The sequence below is a fragment of the Bufo gargarizans genome, chromosome 8 (assembly GCF_014858855.1).
Source record: "Bufo gargarizans isolate SCDJY-AF-19 chromosome 8, ASM1485885v1, whole genome shotgun sequence".
Classification (NCBI taxonomy): domain Eukaryota; kingdom Metazoa; phylum Chordata; class Amphibia; order Anura; family Bufonidae; genus Bufo; species Bufo gargarizans.
Window position 1 is genome coordinate 184,221,703 of NC_058087.1, and position 27,145 is coordinate 184,248,847.

At 44.1% G+C, this 27,145-nt stretch overlaps 1 protein-coding gene across 1 annotated transcript in view; it reads right to left on the reverse strand.

The window, feature by feature from the left end:
- MYO15A (myosin XVA) overlaps positions 1 to 27,145 on the reverse strand; it is a 74,301-nt gene that overhangs the window by 19,295 nt on the left and 27,861 nt on the right. Inside the window, exons 19-42 of the mRNA XM_044304569.1 lie at positions 25,563 to 25,647; positions 17,864 to 17,917; positions 16,966 to 17,047; positions 16,405 to 16,535; positions 16,028 to 16,123; positions 14,906 to 15,141; positions 14,253 to 14,431; positions 13,828 to 13,900; positions 13,569 to 13,757; positions 11,874 to 11,986; positions 11,321 to 11,412; positions 9,906 to 10,026; positions 9,778 to 9,833; positions 9,175 to 9,348; positions 8,416 to 8,491; positions 8,087 to 8,234; positions 7,794 to 7,926; positions 6,889 to 6,997; positions 3,761 to 3,882; positions 2,388 to 2,447; positions 2,131 to 2,206; positions 489 to 604; positions 291 to 409; positions 21 to 162 (exon numbers count right to left, since the gene is read on the reverse strand). Coding sequence (XP_044160504.1) covers positions 21 to 162; positions 291 to 409; positions 489 to 604; positions 2,131 to 2,206; positions 2,388 to 2,447; positions 3,761 to 3,882; positions 6,889 to 6,997; positions 7,794 to 7,926; positions 8,087 to 8,234; positions 8,416 to 8,491; positions 9,175 to 9,348; positions 9,778 to 9,833; positions 9,906 to 10,026; positions 11,321 to 11,412; positions 11,874 to 11,986; positions 13,569 to 13,757; positions 13,828 to 13,900; positions 14,253 to 14,431; positions 14,906 to 15,141; positions 16,028 to 16,123; positions 16,405 to 16,535; positions 16,966 to 17,047; positions 17,864 to 17,917; positions 25,563 to 25,647 — 2,782 coding nt within the window. The remainder of the gene's footprint in view (positions 1 to 20; positions 163 to 290; positions 410 to 488; positions 605 to 2,130; positions 2,207 to 2,387; positions 2,448 to 3,760; positions 3,883 to 6,888; positions 6,998 to 7,793; positions 7,927 to 8,086; positions 8,235 to 8,415; positions 8,492 to 9,174; positions 9,349 to 9,777; positions 9,834 to 9,905; positions 10,027 to 11,320; positions 11,413 to 11,873; positions 11,987 to 13,568; positions 13,758 to 13,827; positions 13,901 to 14,252; positions 14,432 to 14,905; positions 15,142 to 16,027; positions 16,124 to 16,404; positions 16,536 to 16,965; positions 17,048 to 17,863; positions 17,918 to 25,562; positions 25,648 to 27,145) is intronic.

Here is a 27,145-nt window from a genome sequence, read left to right on the forward strand (position 1 = left end):
TAACACCTATGGCCACTTACCTTCTTGAGTTCCATTAAGAAGCAATCTACCAGGCCCTTCACCTGACTGGACCGCGACGAGAACAGGATAAGCTTCTCATTGGTCATGTTAAACTCCAGCATGTTCTTAGAAAGTACGGTGACAAACATGATATCCGTGTAACTACAGAGTGAGAAAGAAGGCAAGGATGTGTACAGCAGAATGGGAAAGTAGTCCAAACTTTACTGCCTCGTACTGCCCCCTAGTGGTGACAGGTTATAGCCACTGTATGAAGCTCAGCCCTCACATACCTGTAACTCCTCAGGACTCGCAGCTGTTCCGGGGTGTTGCCTCCGCTCTTCAGCATCTTCAGGAGCTTTATTCCAATATGAGAAACCCCGAGAATCTGCACACCGGTGCCGACACTGCCCTATAGAAGAAAAGGAGCTGCCACTCAAGTTCTGAAGTCACCGGTGAGATAAGACACATCATACTTATGAGGAACTCACAGCAGCCGGGAAAAGCCTTGAGAAATACACTTCCCACTCCTCCCGGGCAGCGGACACCACCTTTTTTTTTACTATGTCATCTGCAATGGCGTTGGCTGAATCCACCCTGTACTCCGCTGTGAACATCAAAGATGGAGGGTTATTCTACAAGTGAGAAAATCTGATTACTTCAGCATCATCATCGTCATGGCCCCATGTCACCAAAATGCTGATCTCCTACTCTGAGATGGTCCTCCGCCAGGACTTGGGGACTTCTGTTTCCCATCATTGTCAAATGGATAAAGGGAAATCACAGTCACCTTAATCTAAAAAAAACTAATGTACTGTGTGTACACAGTGATGGCACCAGCAGAATAGTGAGTGCAGCTCTGGAGTATAATACAGGATGTAACTCGGGATCAGTACAGGATAAGTAATGTAATGTATGTACACAGTGACTGCACCAGCAGAATAGTGAGTGCAGCTCTGGAGTATAATACAGGATGTAACTCGGGATCAGTACAGGATAAGTAATGTAATGTATGTACACAGTGACTGCACCTGCAGAATAGTGAGTGCAGCTCTGGAGTATAATACAGGATGTAACTCAGGATCAGTACAGGATAAGTAATGTAATGTATGTACACAGTGACTGCACCTGCAGAATAGTGAGTGCAGCTCTGGAGTATAATGCAGGATGTAACATAGGACCAGTACAGGATAAGTAATGTATGTACACAGTGACTGCACCAGCAGAATAGCGAGTGCAGCTCTGGAGTATAATACAGGATGTAACTCAGGATCAGTACAGGATAAGTAATGTATGTACACAGTGACTGCACCAGCAGAATAGTGAGTGCAGCTCTGGAGTATAATGCAGGATGTAACATAGGACCAGTACAGGATAAGTAATGTATGTACACAGTGACTGCACCAGCAGAATAGCGAGTGCAGCTCTGGAGTATAATACAGGATGTAACTCAGGATCAGTACAGGATAAGTAATGTATGTACACAGTGACTGCACCAGCAGAATAGTGAGTGCAGCTCTGGAGTATAATACAGGATGTAACTCAGGATCAGTACAGGATAAGTAATGTAATGTATGTACACAGTGACTGCACCAGCAGAATAGTGAGTGCAGCTCTGAAGTATAATGCAGGATGTAACTGAGGATCAGTACAGGATAAGTAATGTAATGTATGTAAACAGTGACTGCACCAGCAGAATAGTGAGTGCAGCTCTGGAGTATAATACAGGATGTAACTCAGGATCAGTACAGGATAAGTAACTTAATGTATGTACAGAGTGACCGTTATTAGATTATTCAGTATATAGACTGTACAATGATGGCCATACACTTGGAATTGTAATTTGTTTGGCTGCAGTGCTAATAGTAATTTCCTCGCTGCTGGTTTCCTTAATTTTATATACCAGTATCAGCCCGCAGACTACGCCATGTCATATGTGGGTCGTAGGGTTCTTATTGTAGTCACTTGGTTATCGGTATAAATTCATCTACAGACAATTCACTGAGTGCAGAGATAGTGAGATCCCCTGGGGAGTGGATGATCAGGAAGAGGCCATTGGAAGGTTTATAATCATAAAATCGTCAATGCATCATCCTTCCGGGGAATGCATTATGTGCATGGCTGTGCACTCACCTAAGAGAGATCTCATTTTCTGTCTCTCCTCCTGGTTGATCCTGATGCAGCTCTCGGACAAGGTGTCGTTAATGATCTGTAGTAGAGAACAGGCTGGCAAATAAGGAAATGCTGGGCCAGTGGTCTGCAACATGTGGCTCTTTGGTTGTTGGGAACCACAACTTCCATCAAGCTCTTTCAATAAACAGATGTGCAGGCTCGCCATCTAAAATATATACATGCTTGGGCTGGTAGACTATGAAGATCTGGAGTCTCACCTGCTTGAAGATGAGGTCCAGGATTAGTGGGTTGTTGATGCTGTCTCTGGGGTAGAAAACCTGCAGGAGGATCAAACCTGTTGACATCTTCCCATAGTGAAAACTATAATCCTGAATGGTAGATCTGTTTTACAGTGACCTACCACAATACTGTCGATATCAGGGCTGGATTGCCATTCAGGAGCCTTGGAAAACTATAAGGGGTTCTCCAGGAATTAAGAAAATGAAAATACTTAAATATTACTTCATTATAAATCTATTCCCAAATACCTTTCATTAGTTATAATGGCTCGTTTTGTCTGGGGAGCAAGGGGAAATAAAATGGCTGCCGTCCTATTAGTACACACAAAACCTGGCCTAATCACAAGGAGAAGTTAATTCAGGACACTGAGCTAAAGAGCTGCATCATCCTGATTTCAGAGATTATGATCCTGAATACAGCTGATAAAATCTTCAGCTGAATCTCTGTAGGAATGGAGCTCATGAGGAGACATGAAGTACAGGGAGAACAGACTGTGGTAATGGAGACTGCATACAAGTGCTGCTGCTCATTACTACATCCCACCCTTCTCTCTGTACTTCATGTCTCCTCATGAACTCCATTCCTACAGAGATTCAGCAGAAGATGTTTTCAGGATCATAATCCCTGACAAGCAGAGAGGAGGATGAGGCAGCTCTTTAGCTCAGTGCTCTGAAGTAACTTGTCCTTCTGTGAGATTAGGACAGATTTTGTGTGGACTAATAGGACAGCGGCCATTTTATTTCTCCTGATGATTACTTCCTAGACAAAACGAGCCATTATCACTAATGATAGGTATTTGGGAATATATTTATAAGTATTAAAAGTAATATTTAAGTATTTTCATTTTCTTAATTCCTGGAGAACCCCTTTAAAGGGGTTGTCGGACTTCAGCAAAGGTAATACAAGGCACTTACTAATGTATTGTGATTGTCCATATTGCCTTCTTTGATGGCTTGTTTCGTTTTTCCATTGCATTATACACTGCTCGTATCCTTTGGGCCAAGGTGGCCAGGACAGAGGATGCTGCGCATGCGTGCCTTGTCGCCCTCCCATGGTCCTGGCCACCAGAGAGGCCGGCGCTTTTTCCAAGCACGACCACCGCCGCAGGATTGCAGAGTGGTCTGTAACCCTTGGATACCAACATTGTATAATGTGATGGAAAAATGAATAAAGCCAGCAAATGAGGCAATATGGACAATCACAATACATTAGTAAGTGCCTTCTGTTAACTTTCTCTACATGATAAATGCCATTTGCTGAAGTGAGACAACCCCTTTAAGGATAAGCATATGAGACCTGCAGAGGTGGCCATATTGGTTTTCATCCAGCTTTCTCAAGTGGGGGATCTCACCTCTTTCCTGATGTAGATCCTCCAGGACACGTTTCTGTAGGTGTAAAACTCCTCGCTGTACTGCCGGTGCAACTGTGTCTGGATATTTTCTTGCTCCTCTGACAGCTCCCGTGACACTGACACTGCAGGGCACAGATATAAAAGGATACATACCGGCAGTACCCAAATACAAGAGCTGTAATCAAGTCTTTGTTCCATAATGACCCCATCATTTTCATATATTGGTGAACTGCATGCATAGCAATTCCACAATATACACTCACCTAAAGAATTATTAGGAACACCATACTAATACAGTGTTGGACCCCCATGTGCCTTCAGAACTGCCTTAATTCTACGTGGCATTGATTCAACAAGGTGCTGATGGCATTCTTTAGAAATGTTGGCCCATATTGATAGGAGAGCATCTTGCAGTTGATGGAGATTTGAGGGATGCACATCCAGGGTACGAAGCTCCCGTTCCACCACATCCCGAAGATGCTCTATTGGGTTGAGATCTGGTGACTGTGGGGCCATTTTAGTGCAGTGAACTCATTGTCATGTTCAAGAAACCAATTTGAAATGATTCGAGCTTTGTGACATGGTGCATTATCCTGCTGGAAGTAGCCATCAGAGGATGGGTACATGGTGGTCATGAAGGGATGGACATGGTCAGAAACAATGCTCAGGTAGCCCGTGGCATTTAAACGATGGCCAATTGGCACTAAGGGGCCTAAAGTGTGCCCAGAAAACACCCCTCACACCATTACACCACCACCACCAGCCTGCACAGTGGTAACAAGGCATGATGGATACATGTTCTCATTCTGTTTACGCCAAATTCGGACTCTACCATTTGAATGTCTCAACAGAAATCGAGACTCATCAGACCAGGCAACATTTTTCCAGTCCAATTTTGGTGAGCTCGTGCAAATTGTAGCCTATTTGTAGTGGAGATGAGTGGTACCCGGTGGGGTCTTCTGCTGTTGTAGCCCACCTTTCTTTCCCATTCTGACATTCAGTTTGGAGTTCAGGAGATTGTCTTGACCAGGACCACAACCCTACATGCATTGCAGCAACTGCCATGTGATTGGTTCATATGTGCCCGCATTACTGAGAAAAATTATGTTTTAATATATGCAAATGAGCCTCTAGGACATGGGTGTCAAACATGCGGCCCGCGGGCCGCATGCGGCCCGCAATGAATATTTTTGCGGCCCGGCAAGTATTTCTGAACATGAGCGCGCTGCTATCGGCGCGCTCATGTTCTCTCAGCAGCACGGGGAGAAGGAAGCTGTCCTCCCTCCCCCTGTGCTGCTGCCGCTGCCACCAATGAGAAGAGAGGGGGGGGAGGAGGGGCGGGCGCACTGCGCCACCAATGAGAATAGAGGGGGGAGGAGGGGCGGGCGCACTGCGCCACCAATGAGAATAGGGGGGGGGGGCGCACTGCGCCACCAATGATTGGACTATTTCCATACAGAGCGGCGCCCAGCACTCACCATTAGTCCTGGGTGCCGCTCCGTTCGCCCGCAGTGCCCCATTACTGTCTCCTCTCCTGCTCCACATGCTGCTTACTATCGGAGCGATGGGAGGAGACATCAGCTTCACTAGTGGGCGTTCCTTCTCCCTGCGCTGCGATTGGACAGCGCTACAGCCAGGAAGAAGGAACGCCCACTAGTGAAGCTGATGTCTCCTCCCATCGCTCCGATAGTAATCAGCAGCATGTGGAGCAGGAGAGGAGACAGTAATGGAGCACTGCAGTCGAACGAGCGGCGCCCAGGACTAATGGTGAGTGCTGAGACATCGCTGGGCGCCGCTCTGTGTGGCCTGATAGTGAAAGTAGTTTAACACAATACAGGAGGCGGGTGCCGGCAGCAGAATCGCATTGCCGGCACCCTGCCGCTGACAGGGAGCTGCGATCATCAGAGGCAGTTAACCCCTTAGGTGCCGCACCTGAGGGGTTAACTGCTGTTCTGCCAGTACCCGCCTCCTGTATAAAGGGGTAATTTATCATTGGTGGTGCAGTGTGCCCCCCCCCCTCAACCCCCCCATCCCATTAAAATCATTGGTGGCACAGTGCGCCAGCCCCTCTCAACCCCCCCAGTATTGAAATCATTGGTGGCAGTGGCCACAGGGACCTCTCCCCTCCCCCTCATTGGTGGTGCAGTGGCAGCTTCTGATCGGAGCCCCAGCTGTGTAAGCCTGGGCCTCCGATCAGTTACCATGGCAGCCAGGACGCTACAGAAGCCCTGGTTGCCATGGTAACATCCCTGATGCTGTGTGCACAAGGCACAGAGCAGTAGGGACAGTGTGAACTCCTATTCACCCTGATAGAGCTGAATAGGACAAGGGATGAAAGATCCCAGGTTCTCGCCCCTAAGGCTACTTTCACACTTGCGTTCAGAGCGGATCCGTCTGAGACGGATCCGCTCATATAATGCAGACGGTGGATCCGTTCAGAACGGATCCGTCTGCATTATATTGTAAAAAAAATTCTAACTGTGAAAGTAGCCTGAACGGATCCGTCCAGACTTTTACATTGAAAGTCAATGGGGGACGGATCCGTTTGAAGATTGAGCCATATTGTGTCATCTTCAAACGGATCCGTCCCCATTGACTTCCATTGTAAGTCTGGACGGATCCGCACGCCTCCGCACGGCCAGGCGTTTTTTTTTTATGCGGCCCACATAAACTTAAATTATTTTTTTTTGGCCCATGTTAGCCTTTGAGTTTGACATGCTTGCTCTAGGAGCAACGGGGGCGTTACCATTACACCTAGAGTCTCTGCTCTCTCTAATAATGGCACGCCCTCTCCATTTTGACAGGGCCAAGCCTGATGGCGTTCACACTTCCTGGTCCTGTCAATCAAAGTACAGAGGGTGCGGCAGTTGTAGAGAGAGCAGAGCCTCTCTGCAACTGCCATGAACATGGGACCAACACAGATGCCTTCAGCTGCCGAGTTGTCTGATATGTAATTTGATCGTATGTCCATAAAACATGAACTTTTAGTCTTGAAATCCTCATTTTTATGGGTAGATTTTTATTTTTGCCTCATTTTGTTACATGGACAAACCTGCCCAAGTTCATGTGCCTTCAGTATTCAGTTACAGAACTCATAAAAATCTTATATTACCATGTGTAGGCATTACCTGCAGGGGCTGTGGTGGGTCTGACGGCGCTGACCGGCGGTAGGCTGGCGGGCTTCTTTTGTCTGATGCTGGGGACGGGTTTTACCAAAGCAACAGTGTCTCTAGAAGCCTAAATTATCAGCAGAAATAAAGCGCCAGTCAGGAAATCAGAAACTGTGGATATAGACTGACTTGTTTAAGGGATCTTGATGTCACACAGACCTCCATCTATAAATGTCACATTTTTAGTACCAAAATGGTATGCTCATTAATTTCCTAATATATCTTTATCAGGGTCAGAGATCAATTTTTCTGCTACAGAGCTCCAAATCGCCTTCATAGTCATAAAGGTAAATTGTAAAATTCTAGATGCCTGCAGCCACCACTAGGGGGAGCTCCCATTGAACTCACTAACTCGTATTTTACTCAATAATAAACCAGTCTACAGTAAGCCCCCCCTAGTGGCGGCTGCAGGAAGAGAAAATTGACTCAATGACTATGTGAAAAGAAAACAAGGCATTTGGAGCTCTGCGTGAAACAAATTATCTACATCTCCTAAAAAGAGTCATCCTAACAAAAAAAAAATCTAAATTCAACTCCTATTGCTGGTTCAGAACAACTTGTTGCCCCCACAATAGGATGGTGCATACCTTGTTGACCCTCTTCCTTCTCCATCTCTTGTAGAAGATCCCCCTCTCACCCTCTATTTTAGGTATTGTTAATAAAAGCTGATCACAAGGTATTGCTGGTGGTCCACCACTAATCAACTGTGATCTGTGGTATAGCAGGTGTTTAGTTTCCCTGCAGCGCCACCACAGGGGAAATGAAGCATTACACAATTCCCATTTAAATCAGTCTATTGCATGGATTTGCCAAGTCCTCCACAGTGAGAGATGTTGAAGCAGTTTTTTGGCGCTTCTGGTTACCTTAGGGACATAAGACATATTGGAGACCGGTGAAGGTCCAGCAAGTGGTCGATTAGACATTTGCCCTTTAAGTATATTTAAAGCTTCCTCGTGTGGGTCCATTTTCCTTCCAAAAATTTTAGGGGGCTCCTTCCTATAAACCAAAAAAATAATTTTCGTAATTATACAAACATCAGCCATCCTAGTCCGTGAGCACAGGTGTACAATCTGCAGATGGCAGCCATGTTGGGAGTTGTAGTTTTAACTCTGGTTGCAAAACACTAACCTATAGGACTGGAGGTCAAGTAACTCACCTTACTGGAACAGGTGGAGGTCTGGTCACTCCCGGCAGTTTGTACTGGTTTATGATATCCTTAATGTTGTGTGATGGCTCGGAAAAATGTTCTGAATTTAGCGCGCTGTGATGGACGAGATCTTCCTGCCTCACCTGGTTGGAGGGGCCTGCAATGACAATGTTATAGGACTGGTTAGTAGTCACATGGGACCTCCTGCTGTTGCAAAACTATGACTGCCAGCATGCCCTGACAGCCTGCGGCTATCAGAGCATGCTCGAAATTGTAGTTTTGGAATGGCCCTGTATAATGTCTGTATACCTATGACAACCCCTATAATGCGAACTCACCCGGCCTTTGACTGAAAGAGCTCCCTCTGGTTGGGGGTGTTTGGGTCCTGTAGGAAGATCCATTCACGACATTTCTCTAGTACGTATATGAGAACATAGAATTAGACGTGCCCTCCTGCATTTTACTGCATGATAATATCAAATAATATTACAAAAAATCTGCAGCGTATTACAGTTGCAGCAAAGCAGGTGAAATTTCATCAAGTTCATGTGTGGTGCAGATTTTAAAGGGAACCTGTCACCGGGATTTTGTGCATAGAGCTGAGGACATGGGTTGCTAGATGGCGGTAGCACATCCGCAATACCCAGTCCCCATAGCTCTGTGTGCTTTTATTGTGTAAAAAATAATAATATTTGATACATATGCAAATTAACCTGAGAGGAGTCCTGTCCCTGACTCATCTCACCTACAGGACTCATCTCAGGTTAATTTGCATATGTATCAAATTGTATTTTTACACAATAAAAGCACACAGAGCTATGGGGACTGGGTATTGCGGATGTGCTAGCGGCTAGCACAAGTTAAATCCACAAGTCAACTCTTTCACCCTTTGCAATGCATAGGATGAAATTAGCCGCTAAATCATTAAAAACGGGCAGATTATAGAGTGGATCCACAGCAAATTCAGCATCAAAATCCACAATAAAATCTGCAAGTATTTTTTTTACATCATGTATGGACATATCCTAATTAGCAGAGAAGTTTGGTCAGTCACTCAAATTGTGTTTTCCACGATATCTCTAATGCTCGCCATTTACCTGGCTTGGCTCCCTGGGCATCGGGGCCACTGTAGGTGTCACCCTGTAAGAATTGCCTCTGCTGGATGGAGTCCTGAAGCTGTGTTTTGGGGTGCCGGACACGGAAGGACCTACAGAGGAATTGCTGACCATTTGCTGCTGCAGAGCCATGGCCTGCATGGTCATCTGCTGGGCCTGGAGATATAAATGGGGCAACCAGTTAATAAAAAGGGGTGACCAGTAAACCCAACACATGGACAGGTAACTGAATTATAGGACTCTCATGATCTATGACCAACAGTGAGGACCCTGCCTACGAAGAAAAACTATGAATTTACAAGGAACATGGACCTACAACCGTAGTCAACCATGACAGAGGCTACGAAGAACTGTCTTTAGTCATCCAGTCGCCCACCTGCATGCAAGTAGACACCGACCCTGCTCTTCTCTCCTCTCTACAGCCGGCCATACACATGAGAAGCTATCTGACCCAGTCCTCCCCATACACATGAACCCTCGGGATGCATTATACTAATGGACAGAATGGGGTAGCATTGGACCCGTTTGCAGTAGTATGGTGGTACCTATGGTAACATTAGATATCGTCAGTCTGGATATACTCACCAGTATCATGGCCTGCTGGTTGATATAAGCTTGTTGCTGAGTGTACATGCTCTTCTCTACAGAAAGCAATGAAGGATATATGAAGGATATACCGGACATCATATTAAATCCAGTAGAATTGCACTTACCTGTACGGTGTGATGCCTCACCAGGTAAAGTGGATTCTCCGGGTACCCCTGTGCCACCCCTGCCTCCCACGCCTCCGCCACCTTTCATTTTTTGGGACATTGCGGTCAGCTTTTCCAGATCCTACAGGGGAGAAGAGATGCAGGTAAGTGGCCTATAGCCGCACAGGGATGAGCTGGAACATGATATGAGCGAGATAAAGGAGATCGGGTGGCAGCAGGACACCATTGTGCCTACGTAAGTCCTGCCAGCGCCGTAATACACAATATTATATAGACAGAAGGGCTGGTTTTCTGAATGTAACGGTAAGGTTATATCAGAAGCTGAAGTCCTGTAAGAAGAGCTTGTCCGTCCATGCCCCTATGACAACACCTCCTGCCCTGCAAAAGTAAAAAAATACACTCTAAGAAGAGATCTGACTGGTGGCTATGAGGCCCAGTGATCTAACGATAACACAGACCTGATACAGTGCAGGAGCAGGAAGAGTTGTCGTGGGGACAAATGCACATATTGATAACATATTTATAGCTATAAGGCCCAAAATGATCGACTTTCAAAATCTGGTTCAAATGCAGTATGAGGATTGTACGTAGCAGAGGGGTGTAACAGGATACAGCGCCACGCAGGGTGGAGCGCATTGACCCAGTTCACAGAGATCTGGTGTCTGATGGATTACAGCATACCTTCTATTATGAGCAACTTCTTATACGCAGAGTATTGAGTGACTTGCTATACTGATAGCGACTTGGAGTTACATAGTGTTATCCTCTCTAGTCACAGCCAGAGCTGCATTTAAAGTTCAGGGTCTAGAGCTCTTTAGAATCTCCCTATTCTTTTTTGGCTGTGTGACATTGTGGAAGACATAGTTCTTACATTGCACCCGATGCAGTGCACCCAAGCTAGAATGTATAGGGCGCATTCATATGGGTTTGCAGCAAAAGTGTTGCAGAGTTCATCATGGATCCACAGCAAAAGTTGGAACAGTCTTTCCGCCAGTGGCGTACTTTCAATGGAGGCAAATAATACAACCGCTATAGGACCCGGAGGAGGGGGGTCTGGTGTTGAATTCCTTCTATCTCGTCACTGCATTTTTCACACAGCCGCCCCTAGGGGAGGCTCAATGCAAAGAGATTATTTTCAGCTTCCAGCAAACTATAACTGCATATATTCCTATGCATTAAGCTCCCCCTAGTGGTGGCTGTGAATTTTTTTATGAATTCTAATTTAAAATAAAATTTATTTTGCGTAATCTAAAACTTAACAACAAAAATTTGGGGTTGAACTTTGCATTGCCTGGGAGTGATTGTCGCACGTATATATGGGGGAACTGGGCGAGGCAGGCGGGGGGCCATGCTAAGCCAGCAGAAAGCACTGGACTGACTGCAAATTACTACCTGGAGATCACACCAATTCTTACCCCATTTCCATAGGACAGAACGGGATCAAACAGGCTGTCTAAGTAATGATCCATGCCTTTCTGTGAAGGCGGCTCGCTGAACGTGTCTGAATCTGCTGGGATAAAGAGAACTAGTCCAGTCAATTAAAACCCGGTTATCACAGCAATATCTGATTATTTCATTGGCCTTGAACATCATCCTTTTTAACTAATACAAGCAAAAATACTGTGCTCATAAATTGTATAACTGATGTTGCTTCTATTTGCATTCAGCTACCACTAGGGGGAGCTCACTGCACATGGATGTATTCAGCTACCGTTGCATTCAGTGGGAGCTGTATAAATGCGTGCAGTGAGCTCCCCCTAGTGGTGGCTGATATTTTGACAATGTGACTGTAGGCAGGAGAAGCAGTTCACCTCTATGGCTCTAGATATACTGTAAGTCAATGCCCAAACATAAAGTGAGAACTGCAGAGAGGAAAGAAGCACTTCCAGTTTATCAAGCTTTCTATGGCTTCCATTGTGTTGCTAAAATTGGAAACACGAAATGCAGCTTTATTACAGGTTTCCTCACCATGACTGTAATAACCTTCTGACTCTGGAACCCCCTGCGGTGGTAGAGATGGCGCTTTCATCATAGGTGGTGGAGGGACGTTTTCATCCATCTCAGACTTGTTCCCAAACACCCTATGAAATAAAGGCGAATACAGAGAGGTTGGTACCAGGGGAAGACAATTCTATTCACCAGTGATATTACATCAACACATGGATAGGTACGAATATTGCTCTTTGTCTCTATGATCTACAGATGCATCAACGTTCCCTGTTTTTACACTGCACCCATATGGGAACATACAGAAAAAATATGACTGGTCGAGATCCGACATCTGGGACCCGCACCTGTAATCACTTTTTGATTGGTCAGGATATGACCTCAGGGACCCGCACCTGTAATCACTTTATGACTGGTCAGGATCTGACCTCAGGGACCCGCACCTGTAATCACTTTATGACTGGTCAGGATCTGACCTCTGGAACCCGCACTTGTAATCTCTTTTTGATTGGTGGGGATCTGACCCTAAGGGACCCGCACCTGTAATCACTTTATGACTGGTCAGGATCTGACCTCAGGGACCCGCACTTGTAATCTCTTTTTGATTGGTGGGGATCTGACCCTAAGGGACCTGCACCTGTAATTACTTTTTGATTGGTCAGGATCCGACATCTGGGACCCGCACCTGTAATCACTTTTTGATTGGTCAGGATCTGACCTCAGGGACCCGCACTTGCAATTACTTTATGACTGGTGGGGATCTGACATCTGGGACCTGCACCTGTAATCACTTTTTGATTGGTCAGGATCTGACCTCTGGGACCCGCACCTGTAATCACTTTTTGATTGGTCAGGATCTGACCTCAGGGACCCGCACTTGTAATTACTTTATGACTGGTGGGGATCTGACTTCTGGGACCCGCACCTGTAATCACTTTTTGATTGGTCAGGATCTGACCTCAGGGACCCGCACTTGCAATTACTTTATGACTGGTGGGGATCTGACATCTGGGACCTGCACCTGTAATCACTTTTTGATTGGTCAGGATCTGACCTCTGGGACTTGCACCTGTAATCACTTTTTGATTGGTCAGGATCTGACCTCAGGGACCCGCACTTGTAATCACTTTTTGATTGGTGGGGATCTGACCTCTGGGACCTGCACCTGTAATCACTTTTTGATTGGTCAGGATCTGACCTCAGGGACCCGCACTTGTAATTACTTTATGACTGGTGGGGATCTGACCTCTGGGACCCACACTGATCCTACTGATGTAGTGTTGCATCCCCTTCCCAGTTTCTGCACTACAACACTGCCCCATGCAAGTAAATGGGAGCGGTAGCTGTTCCCTGCACCCCTGGATGGCCTGGAGTGGTGGAAAGGTGGGGGTCCTAGAGGTCAGATCTCCACTGATCATAAAGTGCTGGCATAATCCTACAGATACACTTCATCACTTCATAAAATGAGAATAGCCCTTTAATTAGCGGAGTGTGGGAAAAGAACTGACAACTGTTCTGAGCACATTTCTGACTCACAAGGGTGGTTGTCACTGTTGATATCTGAGTTCTATTATCTACAAGGGCTCATGTACATGCGCAATTTGCGGACATGTACCAGCCGCGTGTGTTCCCGCAATTTGCACAACAGAACGTCTTGCCCTCTATAGAACGTTCCTATCCTTGTCCGTAAAACGTGACAGTCGGTAAGATACTTACGCGCTGCGTCTTTCAATGTTCTCATGCGCTGCTTCTGAAGTGATGAAATACGATTTCTGTTTGGGGAATTCTCTGGGCAATTCCACATTGGAGATCAGATCCAGGACATAATCATGGCCCGCCAGTTCTGACCACTGTCCGCCATCCTTTAAACATAACGACCATCCTCTCCAGCCTTCAGTCACCCCCCTAAAGGGGACGAAACACAGCTGTACGTCTGCCATTAACTAGAGTGAACTACCAGTCTTCAGTGGCCTACCTGTGTCGAAGGACATCCCCTGCCAGCTCCTCGCCATCGGTCCACGAGTGGATGGGACATAACATCTTAGCGCCTACACGTGCAAAAAGGCATAAAAATGGTTGAAGATTGGCATCACACCCTACACTGGTAGTCAGAGCTAGGCTTTGCTTATAAAGGGACTCTCATCTGTTAAAGGAGCACTCCGAGCAAAACTGTAATATGCTGAGTGCAGGGCCTAAAGGGGGTGGAGCAGGACACAGAGATTCAAAGAAGAGAGAATCCCAGTGCCATGTGCCAACCCCTCAGAAACACCGTAAGGAAGATAAATGATATATAGACTATTGGAAGGTACTGGTTTCCTCGTGGAGACCATCTAGTGGGGCTAATTTATATAGACTATGCACCAATGGTGTAAAGTTGAGCTGCGGATCTCAATGACGTACCATCAAAGCAATGAATGTCCAAGGCCATGTTGGCTCTCTCTCTGCTTGCTGTCCACTCCATTAAACAGGGTGGGAAGGTCCTCGCAGTTTCGGAGCCCTGCTGAGATTTTTGAATTGCTAGGATCAGCTTGTGTTGGCAGATCGGCTTATATCCATTATAAGCATAGTCGGAGACGTATCTGAAAAACAGAGCAGTTCAATGTCGTATCCTCTAACCTCAGGTATGCTGGTACCAAAATCTGTGCCACATCATCTGTGAAAAATCCACGTCCCGTGTTTTTCTATGGTAATCTGTGCTGCTGTTCATACATGTGCAGACATTTTTCAGATTTAAAATCCATGTATAGAAGTGACATGGAAAATCTTGACGTGAAATCCACCAAGGAGCCACACATGGATTGGAAATACAAATCTGCAGCAGAAATCCAAGGATTCTGCCTCAAAAACACTTTCAGGTCATGTGAACATACCCTAAAGGTCTGGATGATCAGATTTTTTAACTGTTGGATGCCGGATTAAATGAATTGTACTAGATTTAGTGTATAGAATATCCTCAGATTTGTACCTTGCCATATTTATATACTGTATAGAGATATTACACGTTATTAGCATTATGTATTACTAATATTTTATAGAATTTCCAGGGGTCTTACTTCAGAAGATACTTGTCCAAGTTCGGGGATGGAGCAAAGCTGCTGAGACAAGAGGCCAGTAGGTACCAGCCCCGCTCCTCGTTGTTTGGGTTGGTGTTCCTCCACACCTGATTGGCTATTTGAACAAGGATCTCATCCCGCAGTCCCATATTAGACAATCCCTTTTGGATGATGTAATTGCCAAATAAGATCTCCTGGACTTCGTTGAGAAACGGGTCACCCATGAACCTCAACACCTGGGTTGTAAGAAGACAAGACATGTATGATAAAGCAAATCTGAGTAGTTTCTTGTTTTTATTATTATTTGTTTTATAAGGATACGTACCATATCTGTGCTTATGTTACAGTGTTATGTGGTGGTCATGTTGCTAAGGAGACAAGTACCTCATTTTACCTTCCAGTGCTTACAGATAGTACTGCCTTCCTGTCTCTTTCTGTAAATGATGTAGGTACAGATATAACTGCCTCCCTGTCTCTTCCTCTTAATGATGTAGGTACAAATAGTACTGCCTCCCTGTCTCTTCCTGTAAATGACGTAGGTACAGATAGTACTGCCTCTTTGTCTTGTCCTCTAAATGATGTAGGTACAGGTAGTACTGACTCCTTGTCTCCTTCTCTAATTGATGTAGGTACAGATAGTACTGCCTCCCTGTCTATCCTGTAAATGATGTAAGTACAGATAGTAGTGCCTCTCTGTCTCTCCTTGTAAATGATGTAGGTATAGATAGTACTGCCTCCTTGTTTCTCCCTGTAAATGATGTAGGTACAGATGGGTACTGCCCCCCTGGCTCTCCCTCTAAATGACGTAGGTAGAGATAGTACTGCCTTCATGTCTCTTTCTCTAAATGACCTAGAAACAGATAGTACTGCCTCCTTTTCTCTTCTTGTAAATGACCTAGGTACAGATAGTACTGCCTCCCTGTCTTTCCTTCTAAATGCCTCTCTCTGTAAATTATATAGGTGCAGATAGTACTGCCTATCTCTGTAAATTTTATAGGTACAGATAGTACTGCATCCTTATCTGTTGTTATAAATTATGTAGGCACCAAACGTACAGCCCCGTCTCTAAAGTAAATTTGCAGTTCTCTATTTGATTATTAGTTTTTAGCCGAGAACATTTACCAGTTTGAAGGAAGTAATGGCTTGTGGCTTCAGATCATCTTCAACAGGCAGCAGTGAAGATCCAAGTGTCATTGCTAACATCCCAAACATAGGTTCCTACAAGATTAATATCAAGGTTTTAGAAATTCTTACAAGGAAGGGATGCGCTCAGAGATGAGATTTGTGCAAATGCCAATAGGCCTATAAACTGAGATGACCTTTAGGACTCTTAGTCCAAGCTGTCGACAGGACCTATTGGTGGATGCCACCCTCCCACCTGACTCCACCTGCAGCTCTCAGTGCAGCCGATTACCTTCTGGGCCACTGGTGGACAGTAATATTTGATGTCTTTAATATTTGCTCTATTACTATAAGATTGTCCTTGTGCCTCCTCTTACCCTGAAAAAAACTCGCACATATTTGAACATAGGGTAGTTGTTAATGTCCAGGGGCAGGGTGAGCTGGGTGAAGGCCTGCACCCTTGGGATGTGAGTAGGCGTTACATACTCCATCATGATGTTCTTCTGGGCTGGGGAGGAAAAAGGGGAAAATTATAGAAGAACAGTTACGTTTATTTTTATAATGGACCTCAGTCTGATGACGACATGTCCTCTTCTGACTTCTACTGGGCTAATGTTGACATGGACACCTCATGGGGATCTAACATGAATTGATATTTCCACATATACATTCAAAGAACTGTCACTAGGATGTAGATATTGATGTGGATGGTGATTTCAATCCACTCAAGGTATCCTTGACAACACTACATCTGTAAATAAAATCAGGAGATATGTCATCATCAGGATGTCTCAGTAGTGCAGCCTTAGGCTTTGGGCCTGTTTAACATTAAAGTGAGATATTAAAGAAGTGGTTTTTAAATTTTTTACGGGCCTTCTTCTGGCAGGACTTCCGGTAATGGTGCAGGGTATTGACTATTTCAGGGTGAGATACTGTACCTGTCGCTGTGCGGAGGAGGCCGGCCAGCTCTGCTGGAATCTCTAGATGAGTCACATTAAACACTTCTCTCTTCGTCAGCTCCTAGATAGAGAAAACAAATAATGATCAGATTCAGGCAGATAGGATGATTTTCAGGTGAAGGGGGCTATCATACACTATAATTACCCGTCATGTGGTGATTTTCAGGTGAAGGGGGCTATCATACACTATAATTACCCGTCATGTGGTGATTTTCAGGTGAAGGGGGCTATCATACACTATAATTACCCGTCATGTGGTGATTTTCAGGGGAAGGGGGCTATCATACACTATAATTACCCGTCATGTGGTGATTTTCAGGGGAAGGGGGCTATCATACACTATACTTACCCGTCATGTGGTGATTTCCAGGTGAAGGGGGCTATCATACACTATACTTACCCGTCATGTGGTGATTTTCAGGTGAAGGGGGCTATCATACACTATACTTACCCGTCATGTGGTGATTTCCAGGTGAAGGGGGCTATCATACACTATAATTACCCGTCATGTGGTGATTTCCAGGTGAAGGGGGCTATCGTACAATACAATTCGAGGTTGAGATTCAGCTGATACTTATCCATATTTGTTTCTGTTGACAACCAGGGTAGATCACCAGGCTTTTCCAGGATCCTGAATGGTAAATCTACGCAAACATGCTGCGTAGTTAGACAAGATTCCTGTCTAGGAGAGTTAACCCCTGTGGAATCTGTAATGGCGGTCATGTTCGTTGTCACCCAACTTTCCCCCAGTAGAGAAAGAACCGCGGCAGAAAAGAAAGTGATCTCTAACAATATAGGTTTTTTATTACTTTTAGGCAGATTTATATAATTAAAGTCTAGGATAAAAGGACCCAGTACCAACCAGCACAGCGCTCACCTGCTCTGCCCTCCTGCGCTCTTCTTCCGCCAGCCTGCGAGCTTCGGACTTCATCTACAAAAGAAGAGCAACCCCCAATTATATAAGATGATACTAAGACGTCTGCACCTCCATATCTCTGTAGCTCTTTATATTTATACTATCCGTGCCCGTGCCACCTAATGTACCTGAAATAGACCGGCATGCTGCCCCGGGATCTCCGGTTGTGGAGCAAAGCGTACACGCTTCATACTGTCCTGCTGGCCTCCCTGTTCTGTGCCTGTCACCTCACAGCTGGGATGGGTGTGGTGTCACCGCAGCCCAGGTAAGGTCATGCTTATTAATAGGCATCTAAAGAAAAGGTGCTGGAGCTTACAGACATCAGTCCTGCATCTGGAGCTAATATTGCAGAACAGCCATGTTTGTTTGTTTTTTACATATTTTGAGGAATTTCAAGAAATTTTCACCATTCGCATCCAGAGCTGCATTCATACTTCTACAGGATGCTCATGGAAACAGACAGCAGATTAGCTCCACCTGCAGTCAGACATGCGACCTAACAGCCAATCCTTGTCTTTCCACCATGCACTGCTCCCCGGTAACAGGAGACCAGCAAAATTCAGAATTTAGCTTTGGATGTGAATGGAGAAGAAAATATTAGTAAATGTTTGCAATGTGTAATTTTTTCTTCACGTTTACAATTTTAAACTTTTTTTTATTGAATGTGGCTCAAGGTGTACAAGTTGTGTTAGGGCATAGGTGATCTGCTTCTCAGAACGTCCCGTATTAGTGCATTGCAGCCCGGCCCGAGCTCTCTTTTCTTTTTAAAGGAACGTTTATTCAAAGAAACGGAATGAAAAAACATACAGTATATAAAGCATTCACAAAACATAGCCATGGCAAGTATACATTTTCAGATAGTAGGACATTTGGCTATCAATAGTAAAGACACCATTTCCTTAAACTTTTTCTCACCCCAAGATATGTAAATTAACGACACATTATGCACTTGGGCATCAAAGTAAAAGCATCTGTAAGAGGTTACTTGTGTATGATCTAGATCAGGGGTGCACAACCTTTTCTGGTTGGGGGCCACATTGTCAGCCTGAACCAATTCCAAGGGCCGAAAGTAAAACTTAAAGGGGTATTACCAACTGAAATAATGTATTTTTGGCATATTGAACATACAGTATATACTATAAATGTCTAGTTACCGTTCTCGAACTGTTATCTAATAGGAGCATACATGAAAGATACATGTAAGAAGCCATAAGACATAGACCTACATGTCTTTTTTTTACCAGATGTTTGGGGGCCGGACAGAATGGTATCGAGGGCCGCATGTGGCCCCCGGGCCGCAGGTTGTGCACCCCTGATCTAGATCAACAAGAAGCCCAATCGCTACCAACAATAGCATCGGAAACTTTTCCTAGCAACAATGAAAACAAAGGAACAAGAAAGCAGAGAAAAAAGAAGGGGGGGGGGGGAGAAGAAAAAGAACGACCTTCTAAAAGAAATAAAGGCTAAGGAGCTAAAGGTCCCAAACCAGTGGGCGAGATCTTTAACCCCTTCAACCCCGGGCCTGTTTTCACCTTCCTGCCCAGGCCATTTTTTGCAAATCTGACCAGTTTCACTTAATGTGGTGATGACTTTAAAACGCTTTGACTTATCCAGGCCATTCTGAGATTGTTTTTTCGTCACATATTGTACTTCATGACACTGGTAAAATGAAGTAAAAAAAAAATATAATTTATAAAAAAAATACCAAATTTTCCCCAAATTTTGAAAAATTAGCAAATTTCTAAGTTTCAATTTCTCTACTTCTATAATACATAGTAATACCGACAAAAATAGTTATTACTTTACATTTCGTCTACTTCGTGTTTGGATCATTTTGGGAATGACATTTTATTTTTTGGGGATGTTACAAGGCTTAAAAGTTTAGAAGCAAATCTTCAAATTTTTCGGAAATTTTCAAAAACCCACTTTTCAAGGACCAGTTCAGGTCTGAAGTCACTTTGTGAGGCTTACATAATAGAAACCACCCAAAAATGACCCCATTCTAGAAACTACACCCCTCAAGGTATTCAAAACTGATTTTACAAACTTTAGGTGTTCCACAAGAATTAATGGAAAATAGAGATACAATTTCAAAATTTCATTTTTTTGGCAGATTTTCCATTTTAATATTTTTTTCCAGTTACAAAGCAAGGGTTAACAGCCAAACAAAACTCAATATTTATGGCTCTGATTCTGTAGTTTACAGAAACACCCCATATGTGGTCGTAAACAGCTGTACAGGCACACGGCAGGGCGCAGAAGGAAAGGAATGCCATACGGTTTTTGGAAGGCAGATTTTGCTGGACTGGTTTTTTGACACCATGTCCCATTTGAAGCCCCTCTGATGCACCCCTACAGAAGAAACTCAAAAAAGTGAACACATTTTGGAAACTACGGGATAAGGTGCCAGTTTTGTTGGTACTATTTTGGGGTACATATGATTTTTTATTGCTCTATATTATGTTTTTTTTGTGCGGCAAGGTAACAAAAAAATTGATGTTTTGGCACCGTTTTTATTTTTACAGCGTTTACCTGAGGGATTAGGTCATGTGACTTTTTTATAGAGCAGATCGTTACGCATGTGGCAATATCTAATATGTCTATTTTTTTCTTATTTATTTAGGTTTTATACAATAATAGCATTTTTGAAACCGAAATAATGATATTTTAGTGTCTCATAGTCTGAGAGCCATAGCTTTTTATTTTTTGACCGATTCTCTCAGGTAGGGTCTCATTTGTTGCGGGATGAGGTGACGGTCTGATTGGTTCTATTTTGGGGGGCATACGCCTTTTTGATCACTTGCTGTTGCAATTTTTGTGATGTAATGTGACAAAAATGCTTTTTTTTTTACGGTGTTCACCTGAGTGGTTAGGTCATGTGATATTTTTATAGAGCTGTTTGTTACGGACGTGGCGATACCTAATATGTATCTTTTTTTTTTTTTCACTAAAGCACAATTATAGCAGTTTTGAAGCAAAAAATAATCATATTTTAGTGTCTCCATAGTCTGAGAGCTATATAGTTTTTTTTTTATTTGACCAACTCTCTTAGGTAGGGTCTCATTTTTTGCGGGATGAGGTGACGGTCTGACTGGTATTATTTTGGGGGGTATACGCCTTTTTGATCACTTGCTGTTGCAATTTTTGTGATGTAATGTGACAAAAATGCCTCTTTTTTTACCAATTTTTTTTTTTTTACAGTGTTCATCTGAGTGGTTAGGTCATCTAATATTTTTATAGAGCTGGTTGTTACGGACGTGGCGATACCTAATATGTAGTATACTTTTATTTTATTTTTTTCACTTTAGCACAATAATAGCAGTTTTGAAGTAAAAAAAATAATCATATTGTAGTGTCTCCATAGTCTGAGAGCCATAGTTTTTGTATTTTTTGACCAATTCTCTTATGTAGGGTACCATTTTGGGGGGAGTACGCCTTCTATATCACTTGCTGTTGCAATTTTTGTGATGTAATGTGACAAAAATTGCTTTTTTTTTTTTACACAGGTTTTTTTTTTTTTTTTATGGTGTTCACCTGAATGGTTAGGTCAGGCATGCTCAACCTGCAGCCCTCCAGCTGTTGTAAAACTACAATTCCCACAATGCCCCGCTGTAGGCTGATAGCTGTAGGCTGTTCAGGCATGCTGGGAGTTGTAGTTTTGCAACAGCTGGAGGGCCGCAGGTTGAGCATGCCTGGGTTAGGTCATGTAATATTTTTATAGAGCTGGTTGTTACGGACGTGGCGATACCTAATATGTAGATTTTTTTTATGTATTTCACTTTAGCACAATAATAGCAATTTTGAAACAAAAAAAATGATGTTTTAGTGTCTCCATGTTCTGAGAGCTATAGTTTTTAATTTTTTAAGGCGATTGTCTTAGGTAGGGGCTCATTTCTTGCAGGATGAGGTGACGGTTTTATTGCTACCATTATGGGGGGCATACGCCTTTTTGATCGCTTGGTGTTGCACTTTTTGTGATGTAAGGTGACAAAAATTGCTTTTTTTTACACAGTTTTTATATATTTTTTTATGGTGTTTATCAGACAGGGTGGATCATGTGATATATTTATAGAGCCGGTCATTACGGACACAGTGATACCTAATATGTGTGGGATTTGTTTTTGTTTTTCTGTTTTTTATTATAAAATAAGGGGAAAGAGGCGTTTTTTTTTCTTTTTTACTTTATTAATTTTATTACTTTATTAATTTTATTAAAAACACTTCTTTTTTTACTTTACTTTATTTATGACATTCACTTTTGGGTGTCTGATCCCCTCTACAATGCATTACAATACATCTGTATTGTAATGCATTGCCTGTTAGTGTATGACACTAACAGGTTGCCTAGGAGACCAGGCCTGAGGCTGAATCTCCTCAGCACCCGTAGAAGGCAGTTCCCGATGCCGTGCAAGGCATTGGGCAGCCTCTGCACGGCATCGGGCTGCCTGGTGTCGCATCGGGTCCCTGCCACAGCAGCGCGGAGACTCGATGCGATCGTTCACCTGACACAGACAGTGCGGACCGCGGCATAGAAGAGGCTAATCCGCCGGCTTTTACAGCGATGCCGGCGGACTACCACGGACTGCCGGGCCCCTGCAGTGATCGCTCGCGCACCGCTCCGGTGCCCACGCGATCACTATGACGTACTATTACGTCAAATTGCGGGAACTCAGTGGTTCCCATGACGTAACAGTACGTCAAAGGTCGGGAAGGGGTTAAAGGAAACCGGTCATCACTTTCTAAGCCTATTTATCCACTCACTTTTCTATAAATACTTTTTAATACATTAATAATGATATTAAAATCAATTCTGAATGAACTATCAGTTCAGAGAAAAACCTAAAATAAATGTTCCCGCCATATATGTAAATGCACCTTGAGTCCTGTCTCCTCCATGCTTCAGAGATGAGTCCAGCGTTCTCTGACTCTTGGAGTGCAGCCACGCCCACAAACAAATAAGACACGCCCCCTACGATTGCTCATCTCCAGCCCTTCTCTCCCAAGTCTCGCGGCTGCGCAGTATACATTATATGATCAGTAGTAGTGTTGAACGTGAATATTCTAATCGCAAATTTTTATTGCGAATATCGTCACTTTGAAATATAGTGCTGTATCTTTGTAATCGCGAATATTCTACATTTTTTTTCATCAGTGAGTGAGGTGACTGGTTCTGCACACGCGCAGGATTTGGGACGTGAGTTCGGGAGGAGGGTAGGATCTTTAGATCCTGTCACCTGGAGGTGGGGTTAGGAACTTAAAAAAAGCGAAAGTGGACTGTAAAGGAAGTACTTGGAGGTGTTTAAAAAAAACAAGGATGATTAGGGTGGGGGAGAACTATCTCAGGATGCCGATGATTTTTATGGTTAAAAACCGGCCTGTAAGACTCTACATTGCCAGAACATACAGCACCCAGGACATTCAGCCGAGGGCAATTCACCCATAACATAAAGTCTATGAGGGGTATTATAAGTGTCAATTTTAAGAGGACCTTTCGCCACTCCTGACATGCCTCTTTTAATAGCTTCATGGATTCCTCGTGTAATAACAATTCTGAAGCATCTATTCTTATGGCTCTATTTAGTGCCATTCCAAGGGTACAGAGGGGTGTTACCAGTTGGGGGGGTGTCCCTGCACAGACTCACTTGATCTAATCAGTGCTGCCATTTTCAGACTGCAGGTTCACACTGATTTTGGTAGACATTTAGCATCGCTTATTAGTTGGAATAAGTCTGTAATAATGCCCCTAGGAGCTGAACCTGTCCCATACTAATCTAAATGTAGTGAGCTCATCTCCATACAAATTAATTTGATACCCTTATTACTTAAATTAAACCAAAAAGTTGCTGCTTAGTATAAATTACTGTACCACTATCCATTGCTGGAAGAAGTAATTTAATTAGGTGGTATTAATGCCACAGTTACTATACATATTACATAACTCACCCATATGGATTCCGATAAAATGCTTTTTATAAAATACAACAAATTAAAGGGGTTTTCCGGGTTTAGAGCTGAACCCGGATATATCCCCGTTTTCACCCACTCAGGCCCTCCGATATGAGGGGGAAGCAGATAACAAAATGGAAATATTTGCCACAACCCCGGATTGCACATACCTTGGAGAGGGATGCGGGGAGTTAAGTGGGAACGAAGTATAGATCAAATATCATGATTGCAATGACTATGGAATAATTTTATTTTGTTATTAATATTATTTGAATATTCCTATTATATCCTTATAACCCTTTTATTTTCAATATAGATTTATCTGATAAAAAAAAAAAAAATAATCCGTGGCAAGACTTGAAGATTGCTGTTCACAGACAGGGGCGGATTGGCCATAGACCTTACAGGGAAATTTCCCGGTGGGCCGATGCCCCCATCTCTGCCGCTGGCTGGGTACATAATGAGCTGTGATCAGTGGTAATTAATTCTGTTAGAATCAGATACTCGTGTACCCGGCCAGCGACATGCCCTCCTGAATTCAACCATGTCCTGCATCTCACCTCCTAAGCCCCCTGCTCCATATCTGGAAGAGGAGGAGAGAAAATGGCCTCTACTGATGGCCACCACGGAGGGACGGCTTTTAGGGCGATATATCGGCGATGTAGTATTTTGCGCTATGGTATTGGTGACTCCCCTACTTTTGTTGCCCCGCCTCCTGTCACTTTAGACCCTCCTACAATATGGGGCCACTTTTAGGTATTTTTTCACTCTCCATCCAATCTGACTGAGCTTCAGCTATTTTGCAAAGGAGAATGGGCAAAAATGTCAGCCTCTAGAGGTAAAACTGGTAGATACAAACCCCAAAAGACTTGGAGCTGTAATTGCAGCCATAGGTGGTCCTAAAAAGTATTGACTCAAGCAACACTTTCCAGATTTTTTTTTATTAAACATTTTGAAAACTATTTATCATTTTCTTTTCACTTCACATACACTTGCTACTTTGTGTTGGTCTATCACATAAAATCCCAATAAATACATTTAAGGTTGTGGGTGTAAGGTGAAAAAAATTGGGAAAAGTTCAAAGGGTATGAAAACTTTTTCGAGGCACTGCTCTTTACTGACTCATTTCCAAGGGAAAAACTATTGTGATGTATACACACAGCCAGGTTGCACCCTGCCGTTCGTACAGAGATCTATAAGACACCTGCTGGAGTAAAAAACACTGCCCACAACGTAATACTATAAACCAGTCTTAGCAAAAGAGATGAAATTAAAATGGCGCTACCACTACTTCATGCAAGGCTAATAAGGATGCCTGAAATGAGCGCGCTCAGCAGATTTTGTACATCCCAGTCACAAAAAGGTACATGACATCTCCTTGTAGTAAATACACTGCGGACTTCCCTTCATGGAATTGTGATCGAAAAATCCACAGCAGCAAAAAAGATGAGATCCGCAAAAGAAACTGACCTGCGGTGGAAATGTAAGATCTGTGGCGTGTTAATTTGTGCTGTGGATTTCAACTATGGATTTTCCCCCTTTCGCAATGCAAAGGGTTAAATCTGTAGCAAATCTGCATGCGGATTTTGCCGCGGACCTGTGGCACAATTCGCAGCAGATTTTTCCCGCAGCACCTTGGATGTATGCGATTGTAGAGTGACCGCACGTGGTACCCCCATTCTCAAAGAAGTGATTGACAGCAATGACATCTTACCCTCAGGTATCTCCTCCGATTCACGTACATGTGGACCAGGGCTCGAAATTTCAACATACTGTTTCTCCAGTTGTGAAACTTCTGCCTGCAAGTGCATAAATGCAAAAAAATCTGACAAAAGTGCACAACCCGACATGCAAAGGAGTAGACTGGTAATGAAATGTTTTACTCCCTTATCAGAAGCTATAGGTCCCTTCACTCACTGAGCCAGGCCCTTCTCCGCATAGCAGACAAATGGGCTGCCTCTACGGTATGTACAACCTTATAGAAATGGCAGTGACGTAGCTTGAACTGACTGGGCCCCACAGCACATTTTTGAACAGGACCCTCCCTAACCCAGTAACCCCCTCTTCCCGTGCAACCCTCACTCCTGTGGCTAGTCTCAGATAAGGCCGCTCCATGCATTTCCTACATGTATATACCGCATGTCATGTCACTGTACAGTCGTGGCCAAAAGTTTTGAGAATTACATAAATATTGGAAATTGGAAAAGTTGCTGCTTAAAGGGATTCTGTCACCTCCCCTAACCCAAAAAACGATTTTAAAGCAGCCATGAAGCACAGCTTACCTTGATTAGGCTGTGCTCTTTTATCTTGTAATCCGTCCAGCAGTTTCTGCAAAAAACGACTTTTATGGATATGCAAATGTGTCCTGAAGGTGCCCAGAGGGGCGTTTTGTTCCTCTTAGAGAGCCCAGTACCGCCCCTCTTACAGTGCCCAGCCCGCCTTCCTTGCACTGTCTAACCGCCCCCAGCCTGCCACAGCCTCTCCTCCCCCTCCCTCACGCCGAACGAACCCTCGCACAGGCGCAGTACCCACTGAGGGCTGCGCCTGTGCGATCAGCAGGAGACTGAGGGCAGGAGCTTCATCCTGGTCACTGGGCATGCGCTGAGCCCAGTGACGTCCGATGCTCGCTCTTCCCTGCTGACTGAGGGAAGAGCGAGCATCGGACGTCACTGGGCTCGGCGCATGCCCAGTGACGAGGATGAAGCTCCTGCCCTCAGTCTCCTGCTGATCGCACAGGCGCAGCCCTCAGTGGGTACTGCGTCCTGTGAGAGGGTTCGTTCGGCGTGAGGGAGGGGGAGGAGAGGCTGTGGCAGGCTGGGGGCGGTTAGACAGTGCAAGGAAGGCGGGCTGGGCACTGTAAGAGGGGCGGTACTGGGCTCTCTAAGAAGAAAAAAACGCCCCTCTGGGCACCTTCAGGACGCATTTCCTTATCAATAAAAGTCGTTTTTTGCAGAAACTGCTGGACGGATTACAAGATAAAAGAGCACAGCCTAATCAAGGTAAGCTGTGCTTCATGGCTGCTTTAAAATCGTTTTTTGGGTTAGGGGAGGTGACAGAATCCCTTTAAGTTTTTATAATAGCAATTTGCATATACTCCAGAATGTTATGAAGAGTGATCAGATGAATTGCATAGTCCTTCTTTGCCATGAAAATGAACTTAATCCCAAAAAAAAACTTTCCACTGCATTTGCCACCGCCAGACATCTGAGAAGCTCTGACAGACGTTCTTCAGAACCTCCTGCTTGAGGTTCTTTTGTTTTGCTTTTGTTTTATCATCTCGTTTCCCTCTCTCAGCTG